The sequence below is a fragment of the Lissotriton helveticus genome, chromosome 3_1 (assembly GCF_964261635.1).
Source record: "Lissotriton helveticus chromosome 3_1, aLisHel1.1, whole genome shotgun sequence".
NCBI lineage: Eukaryota > Metazoa > Chordata > Amphibia > Caudata > Salamandridae > Lissotriton > Lissotriton helveticus.
The window spans coordinates 158,915,191-158,934,500 of NC_136061.1; the positions used below are offsets into that span (position 1 = coordinate 158,915,191).

General features: G+C 46.0%; 1 protein-coding gene across 2 annotated transcripts in view; it reads right to left on the bottom strand.

Moving 5' to 3' along the window:
- Nucleotides 1–19,310, bottom strand: part of SPNS2 (SPNS lysolipid transporter 2, sphingosine-1-phosphate) — a 296,234-nt gene that overhangs the window by 138,276 nt on the left and 138,648 nt on the right. For both annotated transcript variants that reach the window (XM_078679449.1, XM_078679450.1), the window contains exon 3: nt 13,881–14,017. In XM_078679449.1, coding sequence (XP_078535575.1) covers nt 13,881–14,017 — 137 coding nt within the window. The remainder of the gene's footprint in view (nt 1–13,880; nt 14,018–19,310) is intronic.

A 19,310-nucleotide genomic window follows, 5' to 3' on the forward strand; every position in this document is an offset into this window, starting at 1 on the left:
GCACCACCCTTGTGTGGTGAAAGTGGGGCACCTCTGTGCCCTCGGGGGCGGGTTCGGGAAAGTGACGTCATGCTGGCTTCGGGCAAAGTGGCAGTAGTTCTGTTTGCGCTCTTTAGTCTCACCATTGTGGGCTCAAGAGCCAAGCGACAACAGCTTTTCTGCTCTTTTTGTGACATCCTTGCTGACTGAGATCAGGTGGCAGCAGTTCCTGTAGTGTTCACTAGTGACATCACTACTGACTGGAACACCACACTGTGAAGTCACTGCTGACTGAGATCAGGTGGCAACAGTTCCTGTAGAGTTCACCAGTGACATCACTACTGACTGGAACACCACACTGTGAAGTCACTGCTGACTGAGATCAGGTGGCAACAGTTCCTGTAGTATTCACTAGTGACATCACTACTGACCGGAACACCACACTGTGAAGTCACTGCTGACTGAGATCAGGTGGCAACAGTTCCTGTAGAGTTCACCAGTGACATCACTACTGACTGGAACACCACACTATGAAGTCACTGCTGACTGAGATCAGGTGGCAACAGTTCCTGTAGAGTTCACCAGTGACATCACTACTGACTGGAACACCACACTGTGAAGTCACTGCTGACTGAGATCAGGTGGCAACAGTTCCTGTAGAGTTCACCAGTGACATCACTACTGACTGGAAAACTACACTGTGAAGTCACTGCTGACTGAGATCAGGTGGCAGCAGTTCCTGTAGTATTCACTAGTGACATCACTACTGACCGGAACACCACACTGTGAAGTCACTGCTGACTGAGATCAGGTGGCAACAGTTCCTGTAGAGTTCACCAGTGACATCACTACTGACCGGAACACCACACTGTAAAGTCACTGCTGACTGAGATCAGGTGGCAGCAGTTCCTGTAGTATTCACTAGTGACATCACTACTGACTGGAAAACTACACTGTGAAGTCACTGCTGACTGAGATCAGGTGGCAACAGTTCCTGTAGTATTCACTAGTGACATCACTACTGACCGGAACACCACACTGTGAAGTCACTGCTGACTGAGATCAGGTGGCAACAGTTCCTGTAGAGTTCACCCGTGACATCACTACTGACCAGAACACCACACTGTGAAGTCACTGCTGACTGAGATCAGGTGGCAGCAGTTCCTGTAGTATTCACTAGTGACATCACTACTGACCGGAACACCACACTGTGAAGTCACTGCTGACTGAGATCAGGTGGCAACAGTTCCTGTAGAGTTCACCAGTGACATCACTACTGACTGGAAAACTACACTGTGAAGTCACTGCTGCCTTGAGATCAGGTGGCAACAGTTCCTGTAGTGTTCACTAGTGACATCACTACTGACTGGAACACCACACTGTGAAGTCACTGCTGACTGAGATCAGGTGGCAGCAGTTCCTGTAGTATTCACTAGTGACATCACTACTGACTGGAACACCACACTGTGAAGTCACTGCTGACTGAGATCAGGTGGCAGCAGTTCCTGTAGTATTCACAAGTGACATCACTACTGACTGGAACACCACACTGTGAAGTCACTGCTGACTGAGATCAGGTGGCAGTAGTTCCTGTAGTATTCACAAGTGACATCACTACTGACTGGAACACCACACTGTGAAGTCACTGCTGACTGAGATCAGGTGGCAGCAGTTCCTGTAGTATTCACAAGTGACAACACTACTGACTGGAACACCACACTGTGAAGTCACTGCTGACTGAGATCCGGTGGCAACAGTTCCTGTAGTGTTCACTAGTGACATCACTGCTGACTGGAACACCACATTGTGAAGTCACTGCGGCCTTGAGGTCTGGTGGCAGCAGTTCCTGTAGAGTTCACTAGTGACATCACTACTGACTGGAACACCACACTGTGAAGTCACTGCGGCCTTGAGGTCTGGTGGCAGCAGTTCATGTAGTATTCACTAGTGACATCACTACTGACTGGAACACCACATTGTGAAGTCACTGCTGCCTTGAGGTCTGGTGGCAACAGTTCCTGTAGTGTTCACTAGTGACATCACTACTGACTGGAACACCACATTGTTAAGTCACTGCTGACTGAAATCAGGTGGCAGCAGTTCCTGTAGTATTCACTAGTGACATCACTACTGACTGGAAAACCACACTGTGAATCCCTGCTGACTGAGATCAGGTGGCAACAGTTCCTGTAGTGTTCACTAGTGACATCACTACTGACTGGAACACCACACTGTGAAGTCACTGCTGACTGAGATCAGGTGGCAGCAGTTCCTGTAGTATTCACAAGTGACATCACTACTGACCGGAACACCACACTGTGAAGTCACTGCTGACTGAGATCAGGTGGCAACAGTTCCTGCAGAGTTCACCAGTGACATCACTACTGACTGGAACACCACACTGTGAAGTCACTGCTGACTGAGATCAGGTGGCAGCAGTTCCTAAAGTATTCACTAGTGACATCGCTACTGACTGGAACACCACACTGTGAAGTCACTGCTGACTGAGATCAGGTGGCAGCAGTTCCTGTAGTATTCACTAGTGACATCACTACTGACTGGAATACCACACTGTGAAGTCACTGCTGACTGAGATCAGGTGGCAGCAGTTCCTGTAGTATTCACAAGTGACAACACTACTGACTGGAACACCACACTGTGAAGTCACTGCTGACTGAGATCCGTTGGCAACAGTTCCTGTAGTGTTCACTAGTGACATCACTACTGACTGGAACACCACATTGTGAAGTCACTGCGGCCTTGAGGTCTGGTGGCAGCAGTTCCTGTAGTATTCACTAGTGACATCACTACTGACTGGAACACCACATTGTTAAGTCACTGCTGACTGAAATCAGGTGGCAGCAGTTCCTGTAGTATTCACTAGTGACATCACTACTGACTGGAACACCACACTGTGAAGTCACTGCGGCCTTGAGGTCTGGTGGCAGCAGTTCCTGTAGTATTCACTAGTGACATCACTACTGACTGGAACACCACATTGTGAAGTCACTGCTGCCTTGAGGTCTGGTGGCAACAGTTCCTGTAGTGTTCACTAGTGACATCACTACTGACTGGAACACCACATTGTTAAGTCACTGCTGACTGAAATCAGGTGGTAGCAGTTCCTGTAGTATTCACTAGTGACATCACTACTGACTGGAAAACCACACTGTGAATCCCTGCTGACTGAGATCAGGTGGCAGCAGTTCCTGTAGTATTCACTAGTGACATCACTACTGACTGGAACACCACATTGTGAAGTCACTGCTGACTGAGATCAGGTGGCAGCAGTTCCTGTAGAGTTCACCAGTGACATCACTACTGACTGGAAAACTACACTGTGAAGTCACTGCTGCCTTGAGATCAGGTGGCAACAGTTCCTGTAGTGTTCACTAGTGACATCACTACTGACTGGAACACCACACTATGAAGTCACTGCTGACTGAGATCAGGTGGCAGCAGTTCCTGTAGTATTCACAAGTGACATCACTACTGACTGGAACACCACACTGTGAAGTCACTGCTGACTGAGATCAGGTGGCAGTAGTTCCTGTAGTATTCACAGGTGACATCACTACTGACTGGAACACCACACTGTGAAGTCACTGCTGACTGAGATCAGGTGGCAGCAGTTCCTGTAGTATTCACAAGTGACAACACTACTGACTGGAACACCACACTGTGAAGTCACTGCTGACTGAGATCCGGTGGCAACAGTTCCTGTAGTGTTCACTAGTGACATCACTGCTGACTGGAACACCACATTGTGAAGTCACTGCGGCCTTGAGGTCTGGTGGCAGCAGTTCCTGTAGAGTTCACTAGTGACATCACTATTGACTGGAACACCACACTGAGAAGTCACTGCGGCCTTGAGGTCTGGTGGCAGCAGTTCATGTAGTATTCACTAGTGACATCACTACTGACTGGAACACCACATTGTGAAGTCACTGCTGCCTTGAGGTCTGGTGGCAACAGTTCCTGTAGTGTTCACTAGTGACATCACTACTGACTGGAACACCACATTGTTAAGTCACTGCTGACTGAAATCAGGTGGCAGCAGTTCCTGTAGTATTCACCAGTGACATCACTACTGACTGGAAAACCACACTGTGAATCCCTGCTGACTGAGATCAGGTGGCAGCAGTTCCTGTAGAGTTCACCAGTGACATCACTACTGACTGGAAAACTACACTGTGAAGTCACTGCTGCCTTGAGATCAGGTGGCAACAGTTCCTGTAGTGTTCACTAGTGACATCACTACTGACTGGAACACCACACTGTGAAGTCACTGCTGACTGAGATCAGGTGGCAGCAGTTCCTGTAGTATTCACTAGTGACATCACTACTGACCGGAACACCACACTGTGAAGTCACTGCTGACTGAGATCAGGTGGCAACAGTTCCTGTAGAGTTCACCAGTGACATCACTACTGACTGGAAAACTACACTGTGAAGTCACTGCTGCCTTGAGATCAGGTGGCAACAGTTCCTGTAGTGTTCACTAGTGACATCACTACTGACTGGAACACCACACTGTGAAGTCACTGCTGACTGAGATCAGGTGGCAGCAGTTCCTGTAGTATTCACAAGTGACATCACTACTGACTGGAACACCACACTGTGAAGTCACTGCTGACTGAGATCAGGTGGCAGCAGTTCCTGTAGTATTCACTAGTGACATCACTACTGACTGGAACACCACATTGTGAAGTCACTGCTGACTGAGATCAGGTGGCAGCAGTTCCTGTAGAGTTCACCAGTGACATCACTACTGACTGGAAAACTACACTGTGAAGTCACTGCTGCCTTGAGATCAGGTGGCAACAGTTCCTGTAGTGTTCACTAGTGACATCACTACTGACTGGAACACCACACTGTGAAGTCACTGCTGACTGAGATCAGGTGGCAGCAGTTCCTGTAGTATTCACAAGTGACATCACTACTGACTGGAACACCACACTGTGAAGTCACTGCTGACTGAGATCAGGTGGCAGTAGTTCCTGTAGTATTCACAAGTGACATCACTACTGACTGGAACACCACACTGTGAAGTCACTGCTGACTGAGATCAGGTGGCAGCAGTTCCTGTAGTATTCACAAGTGACAACACTACTGACTGGAACACCACACTGTGAACTCACTGCTGACTGAGATCCGTTGGCAACAGTTCCTGTAGTGTTCACTAGTGACATCACTACTGACTGGAACACCACATTGTGAAGTCACTGCGGCCTTGAGGTCTGGTGGCAGCAGTTCCTGTAGAGTTCACTAGTGACATCACTACTGACTGGAACACCACACTGTGAAGTCACTGCGGCCTTGAGGTCTGGTGGCAGCAGTTCCTGTAGTATTCACTAGTGACATCACTACTGACTGGAACACCACATTGTGAAGTCACTGCTGCCTTGAGGTCTGGTGGCAACAGTTCCTGTAGTGTTCACTAGTGACATCACTACTGACTGGAACACCACATTGTTAAGTCACTGCTGACTGAAATCAGGTGGCAGCAGTTCCTGTAGTATTCACTAGTGACATCACTACTGACTGGAAAACCACAATGTGAATCCCTGCTGACTGAGATCAGGTGGCAGCAGTTCCTGTAGTATTCACTAGTGACATCACTACTGACTGGAACACCACATTGTGAAGTCACTGCTGACTGAGATCAGGTGGCAGCAGTTCCTGTAGTATTCACAAGTGACATCACTACTGACTGGAACACCACACTGTGAAGTCACTGCTGACTGAGATCAGGTGGCAGCAGTTCCTGTAGTATTCACAAGTGACATCACTACTGACTGGAACACCACATTGTGAAGTCACTGCTGCCTTGAGGTCTGGTGGCAGCAGTTCCTGTAGAGTTCACTAGTGACATCACTAGTACTGACAGGAACACCACATTGTGAAGTCACTGCTGCCTTGGGGTCTGGTGGCAGCAGTTCCTGTAGAGTTCACTAGTGACATCACTAGTACTGACAGGAACACCACATTGTGAAGTCACTGCTACCTTGAGGTCTGGTGGCAGCAGTTCCTGTAGTATTCACAAGTGACAACACTACTGATTCGAACACCACACTGTGAAGTTACTGCTGACTGAGATCAGGTGGCAGCAGTTCCTGTAGTATTCACAAGTGACATCACTACTGACTGGAACACCACACTGTGAAGTCACTGCGGCCTTGAGGTCTGGTGGCAGCAGTTCATGTAGAGTTCACTAGTGACATCACTAGTACTGACAGGAACACCACATTGTGAAGTCACTGCTGCCTTGATGTCTGGTGGCAACAGTTCCTGTAGTGTTCACTAGTGACATCACTACTGACTGGAACACCACATTGTTAAGTCACTGCTGACTGAAATCAGGTGGCAGCAGTTCCTGTAGTATTCACTAGTGACATCACTACTGACTGGAAAACCACAATGTGAATACCTGCTGACTGAGATCAGGTGGCAGCAGTTCCTGTAGTATTCACTAGTGACATCACTACTGACTGGAACACCACATTGTGAAGTCACTGCTGACTGAGATCAGGTGGCAGCAGTTCCTGTAGTATTCACAAGTGACATCACTACTGACTGGAACACCACACTGTGAAGTCACTGCTGACTGAGATCAGGTGGCAGCAGTTCCTGTAGTATTCACAAGTGACATCACTACTGACTGGAACACCACATTGTGAAGTCACTGCTGCCTTGAGGTCTGGTGGCAGCAGTTCCTGTAGAGTTCACTAGTGACATCACTAGTACTGACAGGAACACCACATTGTGAAGTCACTGCTGCCTTGGGGTCTGGTGGCAGCAGTTCCTGTAGAGTTCACTAGTGACATCACTAGTACTGACAGGAACACCACATTGTGAAGTCACTGCTACCTTGAGGTCTGGTGGCAGCAGTTCCTGTAGTATTCACAAGTGACAACACTACTGATTCGAACACCACACTGTGAAGTTACTGCTGACTGAGATCAGGTGGCAGCAGTTCCTGTAGTATTCACAAGTGACATCACTACTGACTGGAACACCACACTGTGAAGTCACTGCGGCCTTGAGGTCTGGTGGCAGCAGTTCATGTAGAGTTCACTAGTGACATCACTAGTACTGACAGGAACACCACATTGTGAAGTCACTGCTGCCTTGAGGTCTGGTGGCAGTAGTTCCTGTAGTATTCACAAGTGACATCACTACTGATTGGAACACCACACTGTGAAGTTACTGCTGACTGAGATCAGGTGGCAGCAGTTCCTGTAGTATTCACAAGTGACATCACTACTGACTGGAACACCACATTGTGAAGTCACTGCTGCCTTGAGGTCTGGTGGCAGCAGTTCCTGTAGAGTTCACTAGTGACATCACTAGTACTGACAGGAACACCACATTGTGAAGTCACTGCTGCCTTGAGGTCTGGTGGCAGCAGTGCCGCTGGTTTGCCTCTGTGTTTATTTATTTATTTGTTTAGTTTGTATAGCGCAAACAGCTACCCAGCAAAGGGTTTCCCGGCGCTTGTGATTCAGTGAAAGGGAGTTGGTCAGCGGACTTAGATGTTGAACAGCCAGGTTTTTATGGCTTTTCTGAACCTGAAATAATTAACCTCTGAGCGCAAAGCTTGTGGCATGGAGTTCCACAGGGAGGGACCAAGGTAAGCAAAGGATCTACCTCCCATGCGTGATAGTCTTATTTTGGGCACAGCAAATTTGTTCGCTGTTGTAGATCTCAGCGTCCTGGATGGATGGTAACGTTGTACCAGACTTCGTAGATATTTAGGAGCTTTATTTGCTGAGATTTTATGCATAAAGCATAGTGATTTGAATTTGATTCTGTTCTCAATTTTTAACCAGTGCAATTCACGTATGAGTTTGGTAGTGGGTGCTGCTATTCACTTGAAACCAGGTCCCAGCAGTTCCACTGATGTTCTTTTGGGAAGTCACTGTGCACTAGAGAGCAGTTGCAAGTTGGTCCACTGGCGATCCATCGAAATGTCAGTGATCGCTCGGGATCAGGTGGCAGCATTTCCAGTGCACTGTTCTATTGTGAGTCACTGCTCACTTCCACTAGTGTTCATTTGTGAGGTCAGAGCTGGCATGAGATCACTTCCGCTGCTGTGTGCTGGTGACTTCAGCAGCTGGTGAAATATTTCGTAGATGTTTGGGTGCTGTTCACATGTGTTATGTTATGCGTACCTGAATAGCGCACGACTCGCCCGGAAGAGTATCAAGGCGCCACTGACGTCAGTTCCTGTCGTAGGAGGTCTGTTGGTGCTCCCGGGTGACATTGATTATTTGAGACACAAGTGGCCGCAGTTATAGGGTCTCCTTAGTGACGTCATGGCTGACTTGGAAACCACAGCAGTGCTGCTGGTGGTCCTCCGTGACGTGGGCATCTTGTATAGAGAAGGTCACCCCTGAGGCTTCTTCCACAGCCCCGCCCCCTGAGCAGACTGGGCTGGCTCTACGATGACCACTGGCCTGGTCCACCCGTGACCAGCGCGAAGGCCTCTGGGCCTCCTTCCAAACCACAGAGCCGGCTTTCCTACCCACGTCACTGCTGTTGCACCTCAGACCGCGTGTTTTCCATGTGACATCCTAGTGATTCACACACCTGACGTGTGCAGGTCTTAAAATAATAATCCGTTTTTTATAGGTATGTTTCACGCATTCCAGATCCTGTTTAGGCGCCTTGTTTTTTGGGCGAGGAAAAAGTGGCTTTACAGAAGTTGGAAAACATGTCAAATAATTTAGAATTTATAGTCATTGCCGTTGGCTCACACGAACTCACACGAACCGGCGCCCGTCCGCGTCCCTTGATTTTCCGTGTTTATGTGATCCACACAACCTAATATTAATTTTTATATTCCTTCACGGCTCCATGTCGTATTGTGTCTTTGGGATTTTAGATATCTCGGTCATGCTGCTCCACGCCACAAAGGACGCTTTCCGGTGGCCAAATAATAAACTTTCGAGGCGCAAAAGGACATCGTTGAGAGCTCCTTATCTTGGGGTTCAGTGCCCTTTGATATCACATTTTTAGCAGATCCAGAGTAAGTACTAAGTATTGATTGAATCGACCATTAAAGGATGAATGTTTGAGCCAATCGGCCGATGCCTACACATGACAACCTTTAAGTGAAAAAAGTGAGCTTCACAGCACAGAGACATCAGGCCTGATTCACAATGAGGGTAGCTGAACTAAAGAGAACATGTTGATACCTCACCCATCCAACTTGAGCCTTAAAGCAAAAGGACCTTCATAACTTCCACAAGGAACTTTCAATTTATGATGGTTCACGGACCCTACATACGCCATTAAACTAAATTAGAATGCCAGGTAGCGCAGACGTTTTCCATGTTTTTTTCAGGTGAAAGCAGGGTTTTTTCGCCTAATTTAGTAGTAAAAAGCTTCAACTCAGATTGTGGCCACCATTATCCAGTGACCAGATGTGGTCGGGTGGGCTCCTCCACTCCCTAGGCTGGTGCAGAATTGGTTGTACTTGCTGGTGACAGCAGGGAATTTTGGGGCATATTATCAATGGGGTTTATCTCCGCTTTTTTGGCTTTAAAAGCCAAGAAAGCGGAGATAAAATTATCTCCCTATTACCTAGCTGTCGCTAACACCAGTTAGCGACAGCTAGTAGGAGATAGCGACCATCTTGGGCCCCACTTTGCATGTCAGTGATATTTATCATTAATGACATGCAAAGTGGGCGTGACAAGATGGTAGCGACTGGAAACAGTCGCTAACATCGCTATCTCCTATTACCAACTTTTGGAGATATTCGCGCTAAGCGCGAATATCTCCAAAAGCTAACACCTGCCCTGAGCAGTTCTTAGCCATGTTATCCAATGGGAGGTGGATAACATGGCTAAGAGCATTAGCTCGGTAATGCTTGAATATCGCTGACTTTTCAGCGATATTCATGCATTGCGGCCGTTTTTTATCGCATTTGCGATAAACCTTGGTAATACCAAGGTTTATCTGCGATAAAAATCGCCGCAGCTCAGCAGTAAAATGTTGTCTCTAACCAAGCAATAGCGATAATTATCGCTATTGCTTGGTAATATGCCCCTTTGTCGGTAGCACCTGGTACTACGTGGAAATACCTGCGCTCGAACAGCCGGGCACCCATCACCCAAGGAGAGGGCGGTCATGGACGCTTCCACTAGAATAGCCGGAATGCTGGCACTTGCTACTGTATACGTGTCTGCACAGATATATACATAGTTTTATACAGAAATGATTTGGTGGCATCTGTTTCTAAGCGTAGCCAACTCAAAAGTATAGAGCTGAAACAGCAGGACTACTCAATTTTGTCCAACTGGGGAAATTGGAATTAGAGAACTGAACGTCTAGTTCCACCACTGATAACTTAACTAATGGACTAAATCTTCACCAGAATACATCTCAATTACACCACATGTCTGTTAAGGAGAATCCCAGTGTTGAAGCTAAGGTGACATGAGTCCTAGTGCGGGCATGTTAAACTGGCCCCGGCTGCGGGTTGAATAGTAAAATACAGCAATGGAAGTGTTTAGTGGGCCCAGTGTAACTGCAACGCTTCTGTTGCACCATTGAGAGCTATGCCCCTGTTCTATGTCGTTATCCTGCACCATGTCTTCGATTATCCAAATCCATTCAATGTGATTATCCAGACACCCATATCCTTGATGATATACATCCATTTTATATAGATGTCCAGATGATCACATCCGTGATGATATATCGCCATTGTATTTAGTTGTCCAGGTGTCCCCGTCCTTCATGATATACCTCCAGTCTATCTAGCTTTGCTGCAGTCAATGTCTTTGAAGATCTACCTCCATTCTGTGTGGCTCTCCAGTGATCCATGTCATTGATGATTCACCTCCATTCTATATGGTTATCCAGCGATCCATATCCATGATGTTCCACCTCCATTCTATGTGGTCATCCAGCGATCCACATCCATGATAATGTACCTCCATTCTATGTGTCTGTCCACTCCTCTGCGTCATTGATGATATACCCAGCCGCGGCCCGTGGAGGGAGTAAACAATGTAATTAATAAAACGAATGTCATAGCGCACGTTGCATCACATTTTGCGATGCAGGGCGCGCTACGAAATTCGTTTTATTTATTAAATTGTTTACTTACCTCCAATTATCCATATTCCGGTTTTTAGCATTCCCCACGCTGCCCCCCGCCTTTCTGCCCCACTGGAACTCCCTCTACAGGCCGCGGCTGGATATACCTCCATTCAATGAGCTTGTCCAGCGGTTCATGTCCTTGATGATCCAGCCACATTCTACATGACTGCCTATGTGGTGTGGTCCACGTTCATGATGATCCACCTCCATTCTATGTGGCTCTCCAGCGATCCACATTCATGATGATCCACCTCCATTCTATGTGGCTCTCCAGCGATCCACGTTCATGATGATCCACCTCCATTCTTTGTGGCTCTCCAGCGATCCACGTTCATGATGATCCACCTCCATTCTATGTGGCTCTCCAGCGATCCACGTTCATGATGATCCACCTCCATTCTATGTGGCTCTCCAGCGATCCAGGTTCATGATGATCCACCTCCATTCTATGTGGTGTCCAGCCCTCTACTTCGTTGATGATATACTTCCATTTAATGTGATTGTCGAGCTGATCGAGTTCATGATGATTTACCTCCATTTTATATCGGTGTCCAGATGTCCACGTCTTTGATGATCTATCTTCATTCTATGTGGTTGTCCAGGTGCATGCCCTGGATGATATACGATTCTATGTGGCTATCCAGCCATCCACGCCAATGAGGATCTATCTCCATTCTAATTGAATATCCACCATGCTCATCCACGATGGCATGTGCCATTCTATGCCACTATGTAACCATCCATTTCCATGATGTTAAACCCTATCTGTATGCACTTGGCTCTGAAGGTATTTTGCAAACATATGTATATGCTATGTGTGCAATGATGCGTGAAATTGAAGGCCAGGCCGGTCTAATGGAACGACAACTGATTTGTCACTACGGGTTCGAGTTTTGATTCTGGGGTGAAGAGTTGCTTGTTGTGGAGAAAAGCAGCAAAGTTTGGGTGACCAAGGACATTTCATCAGAAAAAAATTATAGTTTGTCCTATAATGAAGAAATAAAAGGGTAGCAAGCAGGCACTTACAATACTGTGTGAAGAATGTAAACCATGCAGTGCTCAGTGAGACATCAAAATATATGATAAACCCAGAATCCAAAGAACAAACCAGTGTTTACTCAACTCCATCATAAATTAGGCAATACTAAAAGAAAGGATTTTTTCAGTTAAAAAACAGAGACGATAAAAATAGCCTCATACATCTATCATCATCTTCTCTTTCCTGCAATTTGCTGGCTTTTCAAGTGTACAAACATTTGATCACCAACTTGCTCTCTTCGTCCCAAAAACAGCTTTGAATCACCCTACAGTAGAATCAACTTGAGGGTATCACTCATTTGCACCCGGAGAAAAAGGTCACATGAAAAAAGCTTTTCCTAGAATTGTCAAAGCAATTGAACGTAATGGACTTCAAGGACCAACTTACGCAGTTCTCCACACTCCCAATTTTCAATCCTTCTTTCGCTGGACCAATCAAATCTCTTAGCCCTTTCTTGCCCTGTATCACTGTCTGAGCACACACGTAAGCGTATTTAGCTTTTCTCATATGGGGAAGGAGGGTTGGCCCAAACAGCACAAGGAAAAGAGTGCAGGACACAATGACATTGTGTAGCCCAGGTCTGTCATCCAGACATCCTGGCTCAGTGGAAGCAGCCTTGGGATGCTCAGATGTCAAGATGTGATGTGTTGTTCTTGGCTCATCCCTGTGACACTATTGCTAATAGCCGTCTGCATACTGGGAGCAGATGGCTGCAGAAAAGAGAACTTCTTACAGTCTGGGTGGGAGTAGACTTGGTGTCATCTGTTTGAAAATGAAGATTGCTTTTTCTCAATGTTTTTTGACCAGATGTGAGAACTCTGATGGAAACTCCAGTTGACCAGTTACAGATGGCTTCTGCTATATTCAGTATGTTAAATTTGGGGTTTAGACATACACTGAACTTGTATGACGGAAGTCACAGTTGATTCCAGCTGTTCTTTGGAAATAATCCATTAAAGTATGAGTCTAGGTGGGGCTATTGGTTCCTAATGACATGTGTATCTAACCAGTGCATCTTCCCTTGCTTCCTCTATTATACATTTACAGTCTAATGTTGAAAAACTCCCATGGGTCAACTGGAACCAGAAGAGACACCATTTATATCTGGTAAACTAGAATGTCCACGTGGTATACCTTGTGGCATTATGTTTTAAGAAAGCCTTTACATAATACAATATTTCTCTCTAATCCCCACTAATATATTCTCTCTGTCATCAAAACATAACCAAAGGCCAAGTTGGCATAATCAAAGTGATGTCTTACTCACAATGTGAAGACCCATAGAGGATGCCAAGAAAGATGGCCGAGTGGCAACAAAGTGGCAATGGAAAGCCACGGTGTAACAGCCAACAACAACCACCAATTACGAGGGACTAATATTATATCAATATAGGAGGCAACAATGCTGAGGTCAAAGCAATGGAAAATATTGAGCAAAACTTTATTTGGTTTAATAGACTTTAAAATATAATTAAAACAACATTTTGGTTAGAGGAATTCAAGTTTTTAAAACGTAACAACTGAGCGTGTAAACAATTACCATTAAAATTAGTGGTGTAAAAATGTATCTTCTGGGGATATGCTAAGAATCTGCTATGGATCGGGGCCTTTTTACCTCTCCAGCAGCAACACCACGAGTCCTCTTGTTGTATTCCAGACTGATCAGCCATTTGCGCAGTAACTTAGGCACTGACATCTCTCAGTGGGACTGTGGGGACATTCCACTTGTGCATTCAGGAACTCTTACCTGCTTGGTGATGAAGGAGCTGGAGAAGGTGACCGCGGACCAGAAGAAGATGCCGCAGCTGAGGATGATCTTCCTGTTGAAACGGTCTCCAAGGTAACCGAAGATGGGGGCAGCCACCATGAAACTACAGATGAAAACTGGAGAGGAGAAAAGAGAAGAACATCAAACATTAGTTGAGAATTGAAGTCATATGTTCTTGCCAACCAGGTCCTCTGGAGACGCGGGCTGCTCACTTAGTCATTCAGACAATGTGCAGTGCATTTAACATTGACAATGATAATTTCCTTAAGAAAGGTAAGGATTCCCTTTCAAGGGGTTTTCATCTAAGTAGGCGTGGTCTACAGGTAAAGTGTTGGATGTATAGAATGCATTCATTGGAGCTGCAGACCTTCATACACTGTAGTCAGGTGTTTATTGTCCATTGCAGCCAGCAAAGCTACAGTTATTTTCAGTGTTTCTATCACAACAATTTTCATTAGTAGTGCTTCCTGACACATTCTTGCGATTTGGCGTCACCTGGTGTTGGTTAAGGCAGCTGCCTTACTTTTCCTTGTTTGTGCTTGTTGCAGTCATATCACACAGTCCTGGTTAGTTGCTGTACTATGTGCTCTCGAGTTAATGTCTTAGACTCACTGATAGATCACGAGTTACAAGAATGAAGGCGTGGAAAATAACTGATTACATCGCATACTGCAGGGAGTCAAAACCAAACAAGTGGGGGATGAGTGAGACTCCAAGTGTATGTAGTGATGTGAGAAGGAGTCACTGAAGTCGATTCCGACAGTGAACTGGAAATGGGTGAGACCCTATTGAAGTGTGAGAGGGCTGGTATGTGAGAATGAGCGAGAATGAGTGAGGGAGACTATTGATGAACACAAGGACAATTACACGCAAATGAGTGAGTGCGTGAACTGTATAAGGTCAGAGATGTGAGAGTGAGTGAGACTTCATTGAAGTGTTTGAGGGTGGTAATGCAGCAATGACTGAGAAAATGGAAGTGTGAGAGGGCTGGCATGTGAGAAAGAGTGAGAATGAGTGTGTGAGGCTATTGAGGAACACAAGGACAATTACACGCAAATGAGTGAGTGCGTGAACTGTATAAGGTCAGAGATGTGAGAGTGAGTGAGACTTCATTGAAGTGTTTGAGGGTGGTAATGCAGCAATGACTGAGAAAATGGAAGTGTGAGAGGGCTGGCATGTGAGAAAGAGTGAGAATGAGTGTGTGAGGCTATTGAGGAACACAAGGACAATTATATGCAAACAAGTGAGTGCGTGAACTGTATGAGGTCAGAAATGTGAGGGTGAGTGAGACTTCATTGAAGTGTTTGAGGGCGGTAATGCAGCAATGACTGAGACAATTGAAGTGTAAGAGGGCTGGCATGTGAGAATGAGCGAGAATGATTGAGTGAGACTATTGAGGAACACAAGGACAATTATATGCAAACGAGTGAGTGCGTGAACTGTATGAGGTCAGAAATGTGAGAGTGAGTGAGACTTCATTCAAGTGTTTGAGGGCGGTAATGCAGCAATGACAGACAATTGAAGAGTAAGAGGGCTGGCATGTGAGAAAGAGTGAGAATGAGTGAGTGAGACTATTGATGAACACAAGGACAATTATATGCAAACGAGTGAGTGCATAACCTGTATGAGGTCAGAGATGTGAGAGTGAGTGAGTGAGACTTCATTGAAGTGTTTGAGGGTGGTAATGCAGCAATGACTGAGAAAATGGAAGTGTAAGAGGGCTGGCATGTGAGAAAGAGTGAGAATGAGTGAGTGAGACTATTGAGGAACACAAGGACAATTATATGCAAACGAGTGAGTGTGTGAACTGTATGAGGTCAGAGATGTGAGAGTGAGTGAGACTTCATGGAAGTGTTTGAGAGCGGTAATGCAGCAATGAGTGAGACAATTTAAGTGTAAGAGGGCTGGCATGTGAGAATGAGCGAGAATGAGTGAGTGAGACTATTGAAGAACACAAGGACAATTATATACAAACGAGTGAGTGCATGAACTGTATGAGGTCAGAGATGTGAGAGTGAGTGAGACTTCATTGAAGTGTTTGAGGGCGGTAAGGCAGCAATGACTGAGACAATTGAAGTTTAAGAGGGCTGGCATGTGAGAATGAGCGAGAATGAGTGAGTGAGACTATTGATGAACACAAGGACAATTATGCGCAAACGAGTGAGTGCATGAAGAGTCTGAGATCAGAGATGTGAGAGTGAGTGAGTGAGACTTCATTGAAGTGTTTGAGAGCGGTAATGCAGCAATGACTGAGACTATTGAAGTGTAAGGGGGCTGCCATGTGACAATGGGTGAGACTCCACTAATGCAGTAGGACAGTTAAATGTGAAAGGGTGGGACTCCATGAAGTGTATGAGGGCAGGGCTGTGGAAATAAGTGAGACTATTGAAGTGTAAAAGGCTAGGGATGTGACAACGAGTGACACTCCAGGAGACAATTATATGTGAATGAGTGAACTGCATGAAGTGTGTGAGTGTAGGGATGTGAGAATAAGTGAGACTTCAACTCAGTGTTTTAGGGTGGTAATGTGGCAATGAGTGAGATTCCATTAAAGTAAGTGAGGCAGAGATGTGAGAATAAATGACACACTGGTGGTGTATAAGGCCACAGATGTGAATTTTAGTGAGTTCAGGAATGTGAGGATGAGTGAGATTCAAATGCCTAGTTTTAGATCTTGTCTACCAGACAGCTGTCTAGCTGCAAAAGACCTACGGTGAGCTTACCAAAAACTTAGATCCCGCCCATTTGCTTACTATGGGTCGTCTTTATTGTCACTCTCCTTTGCTTGCTTCTTATTCGATGGCTTGCCTTCCTCTTCTTGTGTATGTCCCTCCCCTGGAGTATGGCCTTGTTACAATCCTTTACATCTTTTTATTGGCTAACATGTATCCTTCCACTGCTAACATTTAGGGAACTACTTGTTTCTTTTTGATTATGCCCACTATGAGAGTAGAGATGTTTACCAGCTCCTCCCTCGTGTGCTTCTCCCCTGCCATACCCATACTGCATGCTCTGTGTTGTTCTCTCCCCCCTGTGCTGCTCTTCTTCCCTAGTGTGTTTCTCCCCATCAAATACCCATCCTCCACATACTGCATTGCTCTTTCACTTGTGTGATACAAGCTCCCCCTCGTGTGCTTGTTTCACCCCTAACTTCTTCCACGCTCCATGTTGCTCTTTCCCTCGCGGGTCATTTTTCGCCTCCCCACACCCACCTTTATTTTTACTTAATTTCTTTGCACACTCCCCTTTTGCTTCCCCCTGCCCGCTCACTCCCCGTTGCTTCCCACACCTGCTTCTCAATTGCGCCCTGAACATTTGTTTAAATTATTATTATTATTATTATATTTTTTGGAAGGCCTACTAGCTTCCATTTGCCTACCAGGCTGCTGTGCCATACAGGAAGCACTTTTGTGGTAACATTTTGATATGTTGTTATTTCCCAATCCACTTGGCATCAGAGATCTTGGATCAATAAATAAAACAAAAAGAGAGCTAATGGCACCTGCACCATCAATCATACTGGTGTGCGTACATGTGATGACAAATGCTTGCACATACATCATCATGAATGTGTGTGCCAGTAGGATGACATAGCTGCATAATTGTGGCTTTTTTTGGCTAATGCTGCACAGCATCAGCAAAATAGCCATGTTGCTTTTTTAGTGGTGCTGCTCGGAATCTGCAAAAAGCATTGGCAAAGCTAACAGGTCAACTGGGAAAGACCAACCGACGTTGCCAATGCTTGTTTATTTCGTTCCTCTTAATTTAAGCGCACCCAGAGCTGCACAGAGAACAGTTTTGAGTGGGTGGTGCGCCGGGATGAAGCCTGATTACAGAAACGAGGCTGCTATGAGATGAGAGGAAAGTGGGGGCATGCACCTGGCACAGCACACCGAACAATCCTTGAGTTTTATTTTATGTTTGTTTTTACATTGCATGTGTTTACAGGCACAGAGAGAGATTGTGAGGTGTCCAGACTCACACGAGTTGTGCTGGGATTTGATTCCTGGTCTCCAGAATGCAAGACAAGCAACTGCACCACTGCACCAGCCCCTTCCGATGGCCGACAAGGAATCAAAAGCATTACACCCCATGGAGCTGGAGTGGCACATGTGCCATCAGCAGCCAGGGCCCCCAAAAAAACAACCTCCAGTGTCTGCAGCCAACGCCCCTCCAGAATGAGTGGTGTTATTGACATGTATGAGGGCAGAGACGCCAGAATGAGTGGGGTTATTGACATGTATGAGGACAGAGATGCCAGAATGAGTGGTGTTATTGACATGTATGAGGACAGAGATGACAGAATGAGTGGTGTTATTGACATGTATGAGGGCAGAGACGCCAGAATGAGTGGGGTTATTGACATGTATGAAGGCAGAGATGCCAGAATGAGTGGGGTTATTGATATGTATGAGGACAGAGATGCCAGAATGAGTGGTGTTATTAGCACGTATGAGGACAGAGATGCCAGAATGAGTGGTGTTATTGACATGTATGAGGGCAGAGACGCCAGAATGAGTGGTGTTATTGACATGTATGAGGGCAGAGACGCCAGAATGAGTGGGGTTATTGACATGTATGAGGACAGAGATGCCAGAATGAGTGGGGTTATTGACATGTATGAGGGCAGAGATGCCAGAATGAGTGGGGTTATTGACATGTATGAGGACAGAGATGCCAGAATGAGTGGTGTTATTGGCACGTATGAGGGCAGAGATGCCAGAATTAGTAGGGTTATTGACATGTATGAGGGCAGAGATGCCAGAATGAGTGGTGTTATTGACATGTATGAGGACAGAGATGCCAGAATGAGTGGTGTTATTGACATGTATGAGGACAGAGATGCCAGAATGAGTGGTGTTATTGACATGTATGAGGACAGAGATGCCAGAATGAGTGGTGTTATTGACATGTACGAGGACAGAGATGCCAGAATGAGTGGTGTTATTGACATGTATGAGGGCAGAGATGCCAGAATGAGTGGTGTTATTGACATGTATGAGGACAGAGATGCCAGAATGAGTGGTGTTATTGACATGTACGAGGACAGAGATGCCAGAATGAGTGGTGTTATTGACATGTATGAGGACAGAGATGCCAGAATGAGTGGTGTTATTGACATGTATGAGGACAGAGATGCCAGAATGAGTGGTGCTATTGACACATGTGAGGGCAGAGATGCCAGAATGAGTGGTGTTATTTACATGTATGAGGGCAGAGATGCCAGAATGAGTGGTGTTATTAGCACGTATGAAGGCAGAGATGCCAGAATGAGCGGTGTTATTGACATATATGAGGGCAGAGATGCCAGAATGAGTGGTGTTATTGACATGTATGAGGGCAGAGATGCCAGAATGAGTGGTGTTATTGACATGTATGAGGGCAGAGATGCCAGAATGAGTGGTGTTA